At 41.6% G+C, this 15,531-nt stretch overlaps 1 protein-coding gene across 3 annotated transcripts in view; it reads right to left on the bottom strand.

The window, feature by feature from the left end:
• Window positions 1-15,531, bottom strand: part of MAPKAPK5 (MAPK activated protein kinase 5) — a 78,026-nt gene that overhangs the window by 20,273 nt on the left and 42,222 nt on the right. For 2 of the 3 annotated variants that reach the window (XM_089676876.1, XM_089676884.1), the window contains exons 5-9: window positions 10,639-10,747; window positions 9,022-9,111; window positions 8,679-8,774; window positions 1,541-1,621; window positions 679-866 (exon numbers count right to left, since the gene is read on the bottom strand). In XM_089676876.1, the coding sequence (XP_089533002.1) occupies window positions 679-866; window positions 1,541-1,621; window positions 8,679-8,774; window positions 9,022-9,111; window positions 10,639-10,747 (564 nt within the window). The remainder of the gene's footprint in view (window positions 1-678; window positions 867-1,540; window positions 1,622-8,678; window positions 8,775-9,021; window positions 9,112-10,638; window positions 10,748-15,531) is intronic. The other variant, XM_089676894.1, reaches the window with a different exon arrangement.

Below are 15,531 nucleotides of genomic sequence, written 5' to 3'. Positions count from 1 at the left end.
ATACCTGTAAGGCCACAATTCCCCACAGTTAGGCCAAAAAACCTACCATTTTAAGCGACCATCCTTGTCAGGCCTAGCATTGGGTATGCACTATATGCTGGGCAAATCCCCAGCATCATAGGAATGAGCATTTTCCCTCTTTCATGGCCCTTGCATGCACAATGCACTCTCTCTTGCCCTGTCGCAGCAGCACTGGATTTGGCTCCTGTGGCTCCTGAGAGGTGGAAGTGCATTGCTCATGCCTGGATAGAGAGTGCTTGTTCCTGTGATGCCTGGAGTGTGCTTAACTTATGCTGTGTTCTAGATCCTAGGCAGGATGGGGCTGATCTCTTGCAATGGTAGTTTTTTAGCCAGGCTGTGCTGAAGTCATCAATGGAATACAGGCATGACATAAGCACTAGTTTTAAGTTGTAAGCTTCAAAGTGTTTTTAGAACTACTGGGGCCCTTCGACCACATGGTATATAATAGAACAAAGGTGATTTCAGCTCTAAAATGAATAAGATTTTGTTTTATGGGCAATCTTGCTTTTTGATGGTGTTCACATTACAGTTTCCACACCAGTCTAACAATAGCTTAATTACTGTTGGTCAGCTACAGAGCACACCGGATTAACACTGAAAAAAAGCCTCTTACTTTATAATTACAAACACAGATTTCAAGAAAGTACAATAACTCACTTTCTGACAATGTCTTTTGCCATTTCTGAGATCTGGCTCCATTCTTCCTCTGGGAACTCAAAGCTTCCTGTCATAATCTTCTTCCTCATATCCTTAGGGATTGTCCGGCTGTGGTGCTTGGAGTAAAAGGGAGGGTAGCCGCACAGCATCACATAGATAATCACACCTAAGGACCATAAGTCACAGCTCTGGGAGAGACAGAGACAACCACAGTGTAAACATAAAACACGTAATAGTGATAGATCCCTGTATGCACAAAGTGCATACAAGTGTTGGGGGTCTGATAACATGTTTTTCCTACAATAACACAAGGAGGGAAAACATGCAACATTTCCTCTACATCACAAAGAACATTTTAAGTGTTCCCTGTTGCTTGCTTTCATATTGTGACAAATGTGAAAAAATATACACATTTCTTCACAAGCTAATACGTTAGTGAATTTTACAAGATTTTTCTAGCAATATCTGTTAATTTGAGCAACTTGATGTAAACAAAATTGTGATTACAGAATTGCTGGAAAACAATTATTCTATTTACATTTCTATTTCTGAATTCACATGGGTTATCAATTTAAACATTTCAGTCTATAAAATAAAAGCTGCTGGGGCGACATTCATTTCATGTAGAATCTTTGCAGGATAGCCATTACATAGAATAAAAGCTGGCTCATCCAGATGTTCTTGAGCAGTAACTCAGCAAAAATGCAGATAAAGAAAGCGTGCCCTCTCATTGGTGAAAATCCCTAAATGGAATATAATGTGGAACTTTGGAACTCTAGTTTTTGTGGAAAAAAGTATTTCTAAATATTCAATGGCTGCCACAAAGCAAAGATCCGTTTTGATAATCGACAAAAACATTTACCTTATTATATGTATATGGTGTTGGTGAGGTAGGAATAATCCCCGACTTCTCTTTCTGGTGTCTTCTTTGTGCCTCTAGAACCTGCCAGTTATATTATAGAAGTAAATAGAAGTGCAGTCTTAAAAATAGAGTTTTTTTTGTCTTTAATTGGTAAACACCTTATATATGGGCAACAAAAATGTTTCTGTAAGGGGTATATTTTGTGTTAAAAAAAAAAAAGTTTTCTATAAGGCATTTATCAATAATAAATTACTACAGGACTTATTCTACCATTTAAAGCCCTGTGCTGCCTGAAGAACAAACGTGTTTCCTGCATAATACAGAATGGGCAGGTCCATTGATCAGAATTCTCACACTGCTAGAAGAGATGTGTCCATCATGTGGCATGTGTAATCTGATCTCTCCGCTCTTAAGGCTTCTAGCAGAGTACCAGCTGTTGTGTGAGCTTACAGAAAGCTGCTGCTCTTGTGTGGAGCTCAAGAATGGCTTGCAGCAAGTGATAAGTATATCTAATGTAATCTTTCCAATTGATACATATGAAATACTACTTTGTAATATTGCATAATTATCTGACTAAAACAAATATGTCTTTTAAAATATTTATTATTAATCTTTAAATACAATTTAATTGTTGAGGTAAAATAAACCTTCTTGTGAACACACTAAGAAGCAACTCCAACGAAAACAGATTTCTATGCCATGGGAGGATAGTGGCTAGGGTCATTGCTCCTTTGGGTCTTCCCTGTGGCATTATAGCTTGACATAGAGATCATAATATGAATCTCCTGCGCTCAAAAATGAATGTATGCTTAATATCAAATAAAAGGCTAATAACCACACCTTATTACCTATAAGTGAACAATGCTAAATATACAAAAAATGGTGTAGCGCTCTTACCAAATGATATACACAAAATAATAATGCACAAGTGATAACAAAATGATTGTAAATTGTAACTGATCCCCTATGGGGTCTCCAAGTGAGAAACAAATACATAACACAGTGAGTAAAATTATAAATCCATGGTCTCTAATTAGACCTGATATAATCCAACTACACACAACAAAGTGTTAAACTCCCCAAATCTCAATTGAGATTAGTGATAAAACATGACTAGTCAATCAAAAATTACAGTGACACACACGTGATCCCAGCACTGGAGGAAAGATATTCCAAATATAGTGAAAAAAAAGTGCTCGGTGAAAACAGAAACACTCCAAACAACGTGTTGCAAATTCAATTTTCACAATAATTCCACACATCAAAAGCTTCAAACATAAAAAATGGATATAGGAATATATACATCCCATAAATAATATAATGTAATATAAATTGTACTGAAAAAAGTCCAACAGAAATAGTGCAACACCAGCGTTCCACAAAAATTAAACCATTAAAAATTAAAATCTTACAACAATGAAATTCCATAGGTCAAAAGAACATACTGTTCCCAGAGATGCATTGCAGCTAGCCTCATGGCATGGAGCAAGAAACAGTATGTTCTTTTGACCTATGGAATTTCATTGTTGTAAGATTCTCTCAGTTTATGGAATAAACTTCACAAGATCTACAAGATGTCATTCTCATTGAGTTACTGACTGTGGTATCCAACTGAGGTCGAAGTTATCGCTATCTCATCACAACTGAGTTGGCTATATTGATTATAGCCAAAGGGGATTTGGAGCTGATCCTGACCTAAAAGGCTAAACGCACAGATCCGATGTGAGGTTTTTCTGCTTGGGATGATACCATAAAGAGGAATTTGTGCTTGGAGCGTCCAGGTGTGATCCCAAAAGCTGTTTGGCCCTTTTAGGGTCATGGCAAGGAGGTGAGGAGCCAATTTAGCCATTTTTGGATTTATCACCAGCGGCTGCAATGCACACAGCATCACCTGCATGTTTTAATTTTTGTGGAACACTGGTGTTACACTATTTTTGTTGGACTTTTTTCAGTACAATTTATATTATAATATTTATGGGATGTATATAGTCCTATATCCATTTTTTATGTTTGATGCTTTTGATGTGAGGGATTGTGAAAATTGAATTTGCAACACGTTGTTTGGAGTGTTTCTTTTTCACCGAGCACTTTTTTTCATTATATTTGGAATATCTTTCCCCCAGTGCTGGGATCACATGTGTGCGTCACTGTAATTTTTGATTGACAAGTCTTGTTTTATCACTAATCTCAATTGAGATTTGGGGAGTTTAACACTTTGTTGTGTGTAGTTGGATTATATCAGGTCTAATTAGAGACATTGGATTTATAATTTTACTCACTGTGTTATGTATTTGTTTCTCACTTGGAGACCCCATAGGGGATCAGTCACAATTTACAATCATTTTGTTATCACTTGTGCATTATTATTTTGTGTATATCATTTGGTAAGAGCGCTACACCATTTTTTGTATATTTGACATAGAGATTTCCACCCTCCTCTAGTAAAACATGTAGTTTAACCTGCCTGAAAATCTAGTCTTTCTATCCTTGGCCTCAGATTTCTGAATACATTTGATGAAGTGAAAGTTGAAAGGTAGAATATGCAACATATAAAATGCAGCAACCAATCTGATACCAATTCTTATTAACACATTAAAATATGCCTACTGCAAAATTTAATCTACAAATCGCAGATTTCCATACTACACCTCCAAACTCACAGCATGTTATCAATTGTTAATTCCATGAGGTGGGGTAAAGTGTTACTAAACCCAATATCCTGCATTCACTATATCTGGTCTCCCACAGTACACAGAACATGGAAATGCAATTATTTTAGTAAATGTAAACTGATAAAAATACCTTTTCTCACCAGCAGTTAGAGTAGTCTTGTGACTTCTATCAGTGTCCAGCAGAGCACTGGTTAAAGCTTGTAGGAAGAGTTTTCATTCTCTCATTGTCCTAGGAGACTGCATAATGCCTGACCCTGTCCGGACAGTGCTGATTAGCCCTGTGCTGATCACATGCACTCTCCCAAGAAAAAAAAAACCTCTCTAGCACTACACACCAAACTGAGCACGAACAGCCTGCCCCCAAGGCTCTGATCTATCAGCAGATAGATTGGGGACAGTAGAAGAAAGGGAGGATCAAAGAAGACCGGATCAAACAGCCTTTTTACACAATTCAAAGGATTAACCCCTTAAGTTCCACAGTGAGTATAACAAGCAGGCTTCACTGCATATACAGATTGATTTTACTATTGTGGGTTTAGTAACACTTTAAAGCTTGTGCTAGTGTAATACCATGACAGATTAATGACCATGACAGATTATACAGATTTACATGTGTTCTCCATATATGCGGAGTGTGCATTCATTATATTCCATCCTACTTGTGTAAGATTTCTTAACACATAATATTTAAATTTGTTTTTCTCACACCTACCAATATGTAATAAATACTAGATTAAGTAAATACATCTCTCCATCTCCACTGAACTTGAATAGCAGCTTAAAATTACAGTGTAAGGGGCTTTTGGGACAAGTTCTGTGCATTTATATACCTCTATACTCATTTCAGGTCAACATAGGCTAAGTGGAAATTAAATGGGACTGTTGTTTATTTAATTAAGACAACACTGCATCTATCTGAGGTGCTGTATTTAGACATCATGCTGCTTTTGGGACACCTATGAGTTAGTAACAGGTTAGTGCCCAAAAATAGAATCAAATCAATGCTAAAATGCAATACTGGAGGCCTACGATCATGCTTTTATATGCAGAACTAGTTCAAAACGCAACAGGCCACCAGACAAGAAAAACTGAGAGAACGTTTATGCTTTTTGGAAAAAAAAAAAAAAAGTCAATAGATTTCTCAACATCCCCTACCAAACAATAAATTTGCTAGAGGGAGGCAGCAATCAGACAAATCGCAGCAGTTCTTATCGGGATTATGAAAGCATTTAAACATTTAGTGTATCATTATCATCATCCTTAGTTTTTCTGAGGCTGACTCAGAGATACAGTATCTCACAGAAGTGAGAACACCCCTCACATTTTCATGTGACGACACTGAAGAAATGACACTTTGCTGCAATGTAAAGTAGTGAGTGTGCAGCTTGTATAACAGTGTAAATTTGCTGTCCCCTCAAAATAACTCAACACAGCCATTAATGTCTAAACCGCTGGCAACAAAAGTGAGTACACCCCTAAGTGAAAATGTCCATACTGGCCACAAAGAGTCAATATTTTGTGTGGCCACCATTATTTTCCAGCACTGCCGTAACCCTCTTGGGCATGGCGTTCACCAGAGCTTCAAAGGTTGCCACTGGAGTCCTCTTCCACTCCTCCATAACGATATTACAGAGCTGGTGGATGTTAGAGACTTTGCGCTCCTCCACCTCCCGTTTGAGGATGCCCCACAGATGCTCAATAGGGTTTAGGTCTGGAGACATGCTTGGCCAGTCTATCCCCTTCACCCTCAGTTTCTTAAGCAAGGCAGTGGTCGTCTTGGAGGTGTGTGTTGGGGTCATTATGTTGGAATATTGCCCTGCAGCCCAGTCTCTGAAGGGAGGGGATCATGTTCTGCTTCAGTATCTCACAATACATGTTGGCATTCATGGTTCCCTCCATGAACTGTCGCTCCCCAGTGCCAGGAGCACTCATGCAGCCCCAGACCATGACACTCGCTCCACCATGTTTGACTGTAGGCAAGACACACTTGTCTTTGTACTGCTCACCTGGTTGCCGCCACACACGCGTGACACCATCTGAGCCAAATAAGTTGATCTTGGTCTCATCAGACCACAGGACATGGTTCCAGTAATCCATGTCCTTAGTCTGCTTGTCTTCCGCAAACTGTTCACGGCTTTCTTGTGCATCACCTTCAGAAGAGGCTTCCTTCTGGGACGACAGCCATGAAGACCAATTTGATGCAATGTGCGGCGTATGGTCTGAGCTCTGACAGGCTGACCCCCACCCCTTCAACCTCTGCAGCAATGCTGGCAGCACTCATATGTCTATTTCCCAAAGAAAACCTTTGGATATGACGCTGAGCACGTGCACTCAACTTCTTTGGTCGTCCATGGTGAGGCCTGTTCTAAGTGGAACCCACCTGTTAACTGCTGTATGGTCTTGGCCACTGTGCTACAGCTCAGTTTCAGGGTCTTGACAATCTTCCTATAGCCTAGGCCATCTTTATGTAGAGCAATTCTTTTTTTCAGATCCTCAGAGTTCTTTGCCATGAGGTGCCATGGTGAACTTCCAGTGACCAGTATAAGCGAGTGAGAGCAATAACACGAAATTTAACACACCTGCTCCCCATTCACACCTGAGACCTTGTAACACTAACGAGTCACATGACATCGGGGAGGGAAAATGGCTAATTGGGCCCAATTTGGACATTTTCACTTAGGGGTGTACTCACTTTTGTTGCCAGTGGTTTAGACATTAATGGCTGTGTGTTGAGTTATTTTGAGGGGACAGCAAATTTACACTGTTATACAAGCTGTACACTCACTACTTTACATTGTAGCAACGTGTCATTTCTTTAGTGTTGTCATATGAAAAGATATAATAAAATATTTACAAAAATGTGAGAGGTGGACTCACTTCTGTGAGATACTGTAAGGGTCAGGCACTCCTTGAGGTCTGAAAGCTGCTTCCTGGTCAAATGCTTGAATTCATGCTAATAAAATGTGTTGCTCCCAAGTAATAGTTTAGATTGTAAGCTCCACGAGCAGGGCCCTCACATTCCTTCTGTACTGAAAGTATTGTAATTGTACTGTCTTCCCTTATATTGTAAAGCGCTGCGCAAACTGTTGGCGCTATATAAATCCTGTATAATAATAGCAACAAACACGCAGCTCTGATTTTTACATTCCTTTTTACTACAGTGCTGTTATTTGATCCTATTATGCACACACAAGAGCCAGAATGAGGTCAGACAGTTGGCAGAGCAACAAACTTTAGGTGACCTCTCACCTTTAGGCCTCGTTCACATCATGTGCAGGGATGTGAGTTTTTCTCCACGCATTCTACATGGGCACAAAGAAAACAATTGTTCTCTATGTGCCCTGTTTACACCACAACACTAATATCATATGCGCATTTTTTTCTGCATAGGAATCTGCAATGTGTATAAAATGCACTAAAATCTGCATGAAAACTGATGTAAACTCATGTCTCTGCAGGTGAAATCTGCTAATTTTTCTCATCAGTTTTTCGGCATGTATGGTGTGAACGAGGCTTTAAAACAGGCCATGCATACAACGATCAATGAATTGAATGGTTTAGATGGATCATTTCAAGTTTGACCATCAACATAAATGGGTGATCAATTCTGATCAGATATCCATCAAAATCAATAGATTTTGTGAATAATATGCACAAACAAATAATCTCATGAGCAATCAACTGGGATTTTTTTATATTATTATTAAAAAGTTACTGATATCTGAAAACAGAGCCCGAAAAAAAAAAGGAAGGTAAAAAACAAAGGGCTAGTCACCAGTGTTGCCTGCAGTCTCCCTGCTGCTGATCTTTTCCCCATTGCTGACCTACCAACCCTTTTTTTCTGTGCTGTGCATCTGTGTGGAGGTGGCCATTTTGGAAGAAGCAGGACTTTTCTGCCTGGTGTTCTCCTTTCTGGAGACTTTCACAAGGAAGTAAAGTAGTGACATCTGTGAATCACACCGAAAAATCTCCTGACATGAGCAGTCAGAGGCCATAGTGCCTTAGATCTCACACTACAGATATACAGCTATGTGGCTGTGGCCATTTACACACCAGGAGGTGCGCTACTAATTTTCAGTAGGAATTCAAGCAGTAGCAATTTACAATTCCAGATTGTTTCCTATATCATAGCTATTTGAGTTCGGGTCCACTTTTAAGACAAATAACATTTGAAAGATTGATGAAATTTACAACCTTGCACAACTGAATAAATAAAAATAAAAAAATGCAAGGTCAGTCAGTAACAGCAATTAGCTATTTTTTGTCAATTCCATAAAGGTGTTGAAATTGGTGCTGAAATTCATCCTCTGAAAACATTAAAGTAACGAAGAAGACAATAAAAATCTTTCATAGGCAAGCCATTATACTTATGATAAAAGACTGACTAGTTTGATTCTAATATTCCCATTGTAATTGGTACGCTTATTTCTTATGTTCCACGCTTCTATATTTGTTTAGAAAATTACCTGAGGAGCTACGTAGTAAGGGGTAAACTGTGGTGTCATTAGGTCTCCTTGGTCTATTTTTGCAAACCCAAAATCACACAGTTTGACTGGAGCTTCCTGAAACAAACAATTGTGAAAGGACATAGATGCAATGTACAGTGATTAGTTTGATGCTTAACGTGGTAAGTATAGAAATTTTACCAAAAATATTAGAGCATTAGAAAGCAGGCTGCCTGTTGGAGCAGGAGTTCATGAGTAGATGCAGAGCCTGTATTTGTAAACACATAGTACTTAAATGTAATCTAGTGCTGTAATTAGTGTGAGAAAACCGCCTACTGCACAAAAAGGATTATAACAGTCTTACCAAGGAGTTATCCTTAAAGAGCAAATTCTCTGGTTTCAGATCTCTGTGTGCAATGTTTAATGAGTGACAATGCTGTAGAGCCAAAGCAATCTGTAAAAAAAAAACACAAGTCAGCACAAGGAGTACTTCTCCTCTACAGTTTTATCTTACATGGCAAGAAGAGTTGTGTCAATATCTATGTTATTAAATATATACTAGATTGACCGCACTCCATTCAATTAGAAGAAAATTTACATTTTCAGCAAATATACATTTAAGATAATAATGATAAAGTGGAAGGGTATGCCTAAATTTACTGAAATGCTGATACTTATACTTCAGTAATTCCTAAAAGAATTGCAAATTGTACCTTATGGCTGCACATATGCCCCACTGGCTCTGGTTTTGGTCAATTTGAGTTGCCCCATTAAGGAGTGCAGAGTAACATTCAGAGTTCTTTTTGCCGGAAACCTATACTCAGTTCCATGTCACACATTCTGCAATTTCACAAAGGCAGGATGCAAAAGAGCAGTCCATCTGTAGAGGCGGATCACTACTTAATGCACTGCATATGGCTATGGTAGGATTTCACCTGAAGAAACGATTCCGAAACAAGCAACCTTCATCATGCTGAATGCACATGGAGAAGTCATTATAGAAGGGGGAAGGAATTTAGCTCAGTAAACTACATACAGATAAAAGATTTATTTGGTTGTTAGTCTCTGTATAAACATACACGGTCAGATCTGACTACCAGTTCCACTTTAACATCTGAAAATCAAGCAGTCTATTCAGCATTGTACTGAACAACTGCTGGCATTGGTTAGATACGAATGCTGACTTGGGTAGGATCATTTTGCAGCATTATTATGCAGCAAAACCTGTATAAATATTGAACAAATATACGTGTACATGAGAATGATAATTAGAAACAATACATACAGTAGAAGCAATATGTTTAAAACCACAGCATACAATACTAAGACTTTGGATTTAGTTAACCACAATAATTTGTATTTAAAACAATAAAAAAAAAAAAAAAAAAATCAACAAAGAACTATAGATTCCCTTTAACACACTTTATGGAGATGTAAATTGTCCCATATATTCTCAAGGCTCCACAAACAATTGAAAACACCAAAGTAGTAGATGGCAGTATCCCATAGCTACATGGCCAATGTAGCCACTGACAAGTAATAAGGCTCCCTGGAGAAGCTTTTAATAAACAATGTGGAGACCCATTAAATATAATCTTGTACATCTGCATTAAAAAAAGAAAGAATCAAATGGCTGGGCTTTCCATTAAATTATTTTTATATTTATTTATACACCAATCAATGGATACATATACAAAAAGCAATGGATACATTTATACAATGTTGGAAATGTACACTGGACCTAACACAGGCCAGGCTTGCAGTCCACCACAGGCCCATAAAGCAGAGTATGCATTACTATGAAGCCAAGTAGGAGAGTACTCAGTGTGGCTGAAACAAAACATTCTGCCAAATGGTAGGGTACATAGCATGTTATTATAACAAAGCAGGCAATAAGATAAGTGAGAACCTAGGTCCCTCTAATATGCTTTAAACCCTTATTGTTCATTGCAAGCCTGCTGGTGGAAATTCTGGAACTTGCCTGCTTTGTTACTTGGCTGGCTTGCTTCTCAGTGAAGTGCCGGTGCTGGCTGATTCTGTGAAACAGCTCGCCCCCCTCCATCATCTCCATAACAATAAGGAGCCGTGCCCTGTTCAAAAGTGTTAATTTAAAGAGTGTGTCAATTATCAGTGAGTATGCAGTCAATGCTGATGCTGGTCAACGGAAGGCGCAACCTTGCTTGGGTTCCCCATTTGCTGCCTTGATAGAATGCAGTTTGGTTTTGGTGAAGGTTGTGCCCCAGATTGACAGCACTGGCACTTCTCTTCCAGCAGTGTTAAAATCAATCCTCCTGCCACTGTATCATATACTACCTTTATTTAATACAATTTGTATGAAGCAGGGTGCCACTAAATTTAGTAAGCCTGGTAAATTTGGAAAGCTACAAAATGCAGGAGGTAGCCATTCATAAAAGTTGTATAATAAAATAGCAACTGCAGAAAAGGACATTAGGGAGCCAGTAAAAATGTTTTGACAATGGTCAGGCAAACTATTTGATTACAGCGTTTTGGTGCCATACATTTAATGAGGTACATGTGCATGTATTACAACTGTTGCAGAATTATCAGGAACCAATTACACAAGTACATGGCCTAGTAATACCACATGCTGTCTGTGAAGTGATAATCTGTATTATCTTGCCAAAATGGCCACCTCCATTACTGTATGAGCAGAGCTTTCACAAACTACAGGAAGTAAACGCTTCTTCCATATTGTCACTATTTAGAAAACAAACTCGACAATATTTACTACAACAGTTTATATTTCTAGCCAAATATGCCAGTAGATTTAGACATCATGAGAATGGATTTGAACCTGTCTGTCCATGACCCCTTTGTGAAGATTTCTGCTTAATTCCTGTCCAAGAGACTGCTGGATTGTAGCCCTTCCCGATTCTATTTAAGCCCTGGTTCACATGGGACAGGACTTTGAAACTGTGCGACTTCACTTGAAGTCACGCGATTTCAAAGTTGCATGTTAGTGAGACTTCAGATGCAACTTGGAAGACATCTGTGCGACTTCATGCACAGAGGTCTATGCATGTTGCACCTGAAATCACAAAAAGTAACTCAGAAACTATGTTCAAAATCAGTGCGACTCCAGAGTCCCACTGATTTGAACGGTTCCACTGTGGACAATTACTGTTTAAGTAATACTAAAGAAGTGAAGAAAATCCACCCAAAAGGAGACAAACACAACAATACCCGAGAGACCTTATAATCATGCCCACCCCTCACAACCTTTTCTAAATCCCATCGCTAGACCATCTACAATCAATCAAGCATCCTGAGAACTTTTCCACCACACTTGTCCGCCACTCCGTTTACCTTCTTAAAATGCCTCCTTTACTCCTCCTCCTCCTCATACTCCTCTCCTCCGTTCCCAAAATCTCTTCTCTATATCCCTCTGCTCCTCCCAAACAACTGTACATCGCACCTTCACTGCTTCCATCTCCCTACTACGGCTCTCACCACCTCCTCTTGATACTCCACTCTCCCACTGACCCCGAACGCCATCACTGGTAGACATACGCGCTCTTGTACATTCCGCTCCCATGCCACCTTTCTCACCCTTCTCCTAACTGCTGGGGACATCTCCCCGAACCCTGGTCCTCCTCCACCACGCCCACACACAAGGCACCCTCTTACTTCCACGAACTGCCGCAACCCCCTCAATCTAATACCTGTCCCTCTGCTCCCCAAAACCACCTTCCCGTTTTCATGTGCACGCTTGAACGCCCGATCGGTTTGCAACAAACTCACCGCCATCCACGACCTCTGTCTCCCGCTCCCTTAACCTCCTAGTGATCACCGAAACCTGGATCCAAGCCACTGACTCTACCTCCCCTGCAGCACTCTCCTATGGAGGTCTCATCTGGACCCACTCACCCAGACCCAGCAGTCAAAAAGGTGGTGGGGTTGGTATGCTCTTGTCACCGCAGAGCACCTTCCAAGTCCTCCCAAACCCTCCCTCTCTATCCTTCTCCTCATTAGAGGCCTACTGCATCCGGCTATTCTCTCCAATCTCTCTGAGGATTGCAGTAATCCATCGGCCTCCTGGACCCGTGACCCGCTTTCTCGACGACTTCTCCACCTGGCTACCCTTCTTTCTCTCCTCCGAGCTACCCACCATCATCCTTGGAGACTTCAACATCCCTATCAACATCAACAACCTGGCTACATTACAACTCCTCCACTTAAACTCTTCTTTTGCACTCGTACAGTGTATACAGTCCACCACCCACTCTGACAGGAACACCCTGGACCTTGTTTTCTCCCATCTCTGCACTCCCCACAACCTCACAAACACCCCCTTTCCTCTCTCTGATCACAACCTCATTACCTTCTCTGTCTCCTCGTCCTCAAAAACCTATCCCTCCAAACGTCAAACTATCACCAGCAGAAACCTCCGCAACTTGAACCCTGCCCCTTTCCACTCTGCAGCTGACCAACTTTACGACAGCATCCTTCCCCTGTCCTGCCCTGGCCACTACTGTTTATAACAACTCGCTATCAGCCGCCCTAGACTCGCTAGCACCCCCAACAACAGGAAGCATTAGACCCCCACCGCTACAACCCTGGCAGACTGACCATACCAAATATCTCAAACGACGCAGTCGTGCGCTGGAGCGACTATGGCGCAAAACCGGATCCCAACAAGCCTTCACCCGATATAAATATGCCTTCCTAACCTACACTTCATCCCTTCACGCTGCCAAGCAAGCCTACTTTGTTATCCTCATTAATACCTTCTCCTCCAGTCCTCAATGGCTCTTCTCTACTTTTAACTTTCTACTCTCTCTGCCCCCACTTCCACCCAGTACCTCATTCACCGCCCACGAGATTGCTAACCACTTCAAAAACAAGATTGACGCAATTCGTAGGGACATCGCCAATGCTCAGACTTCCACCCCACCTGGCATCCCTCACACTAAAACCCCCTCAACGCTCCACTCCTTCGACCTCGCCACTGCACAGACTCCCACCCCACGTAGCATTCCTCACACCAAAACCCCCTCAACACTCCTTTCTTTAACCTCGCTACCACTGAAGAGGTCACTAAGGTGTTCTCTGAATCCCACCTCACCACCTGCCCCCTTGGCCGTCCCCTCACAGCTCCTACGATCACCCTCTTCCTCCATCCTACGCTCATTCACTCACATCTATAATCTTTCCCTCTCTTCTGGCACATTCCCGCTCCACTCTAAAGCACGCGCACATCACTCCCATACTTAAAAAACCCTCCCTGGATCCCACCGACCTGAACGAACTTAGACCCATCTCCCTGCTGCCATTTACATCCAAACTCCTTGAGCGCTTAGTCTATAATCGCCTGAGTTCCCACCTCACCGACAACAACCTCCTTGATCCCCTACAGTCTGGCTTCCGTCCCCTACACTCCACCAAAACTGCCCTACTCAAATTCACCAACGACCTGCTAACTGCCAAAGCTAATGGCCACTATTCAGTGCTCCTACTCCTCGACCTCTCTGCGGCTTTCAACACGGTTGACCACCCCCTCCTCCTCAAAAAACTACACTCTTGGCCTCAGAGACTCCGCCCTCTCCTGGCTCTCTTCCTATCTATCACGCGCTCCTTCAGTGTTACCTATAACGCTGCCACCTCCTCTTCACTCCCCCTCTGTTGGGGTCCCTCAAGGTTCTGTCCTCAGGCCCCTTCTCTTCTCCATCTACACCTCCTCCCTTGGCCAATTGATACACTCTCACGCCTTCAACTACCATCTCTATGCCGATGACATGTAAATCTATCTCTCTACCCCTCACCCCACCCCTTCAGTCTCCGCCCGTATCACAAGCCTACTGAGCGACATATCGGATTGGATGTCATTCCACTTCCTCAAACTAAATCTTTCCAAAACAGAGCTCCTAGTTTTCCCCCCAGCCCGTGCCCCTCCCGACTTCTCCATCAAGACCAACAACACCACCATCAGTCCCACCCCTCAAGCCAGAGTACTAGGTGTCATCCTAGACTCCAATCTGTCCTTCCAGCCCCAGGTCCAATCGCTGACAAACTCATGTAGACTTCACCTCCGCAACATCTCCAAAATACGTCCGTTCCTAACCCCGGAAACCACTAGAAAACTCATTCACTCCCTTATTATTTCATGACTTGACTACTGTAACTCCCTCCTCATCGGCTTACCTTACCGCAGACTATCCCGCTTCAGTCTATCTTGAATGCTGCGGCCAGACTCATCCACCTTACTAACCGCTCCGTATCTGCCACCCCCCTCTGCCAATCCCTCCACTGGCTTCCGATTACCCAACGGATAAAATTCAAAATGCTACCATTGACGTATAAAGCTGTTCATAATACTGCCCCAAACTACATCACCGATCTGGTATCCAAATACCACCCAAAACGTACTCACCGCTCCTCACAAGACCTCCTACTCTCTAGTTCCCTGGTCTCCTCCTCCCATGCCTGCCTCCAGGACTTCTCCAGGGCTTCCCCCATCCTCTGGAACTCCTTACCCCAATCCATCAGACTGTCACCTACTCTCCTCACCTTTAGGCGCACTTTGAAAACCTATCTCTTCAGGGAAGCCTACCCCGCCCTCAGCTGATTACTGAACTCCTCCACTCTTTCTACCACTCCATCCCCCACAGCTATTTCCTCCTGTACCACTATCCCCTCCCTCCAAGATTGTAAGCTCCAAGAAGCAGGGCCCTCGAACCCCTCATGTATTGAATCATATTGTTACTGTACTGTCTCGTGTACTGTCTCCCATTATAATGTACAGCACTGAGCAAACTATTGGCGCTATATAAATCCTGTATAATAATAATAATAATTCCCCATATTTTTTTTTTAAATATGAAGAAAAATTTGGCTGGCATTCAATGTTAGGTAT

Source organism: Staurois parvus, unplaced genomic scaffold (genome assembly GCF_062004578.1).
Source record: "Staurois parvus isolate SC_StPar_1 unplaced genomic scaffold, SC_StPar_1.0 ptg000014l, whole genome shotgun sequence".
Classification (NCBI taxonomy): Eukaryota; Metazoa; Chordata; class Amphibia; order Anura; family Ranidae; genus Staurois; species Staurois parvus.
This window is presented reverse-complemented; position numbering and strand designations above follow the sequence as displayed.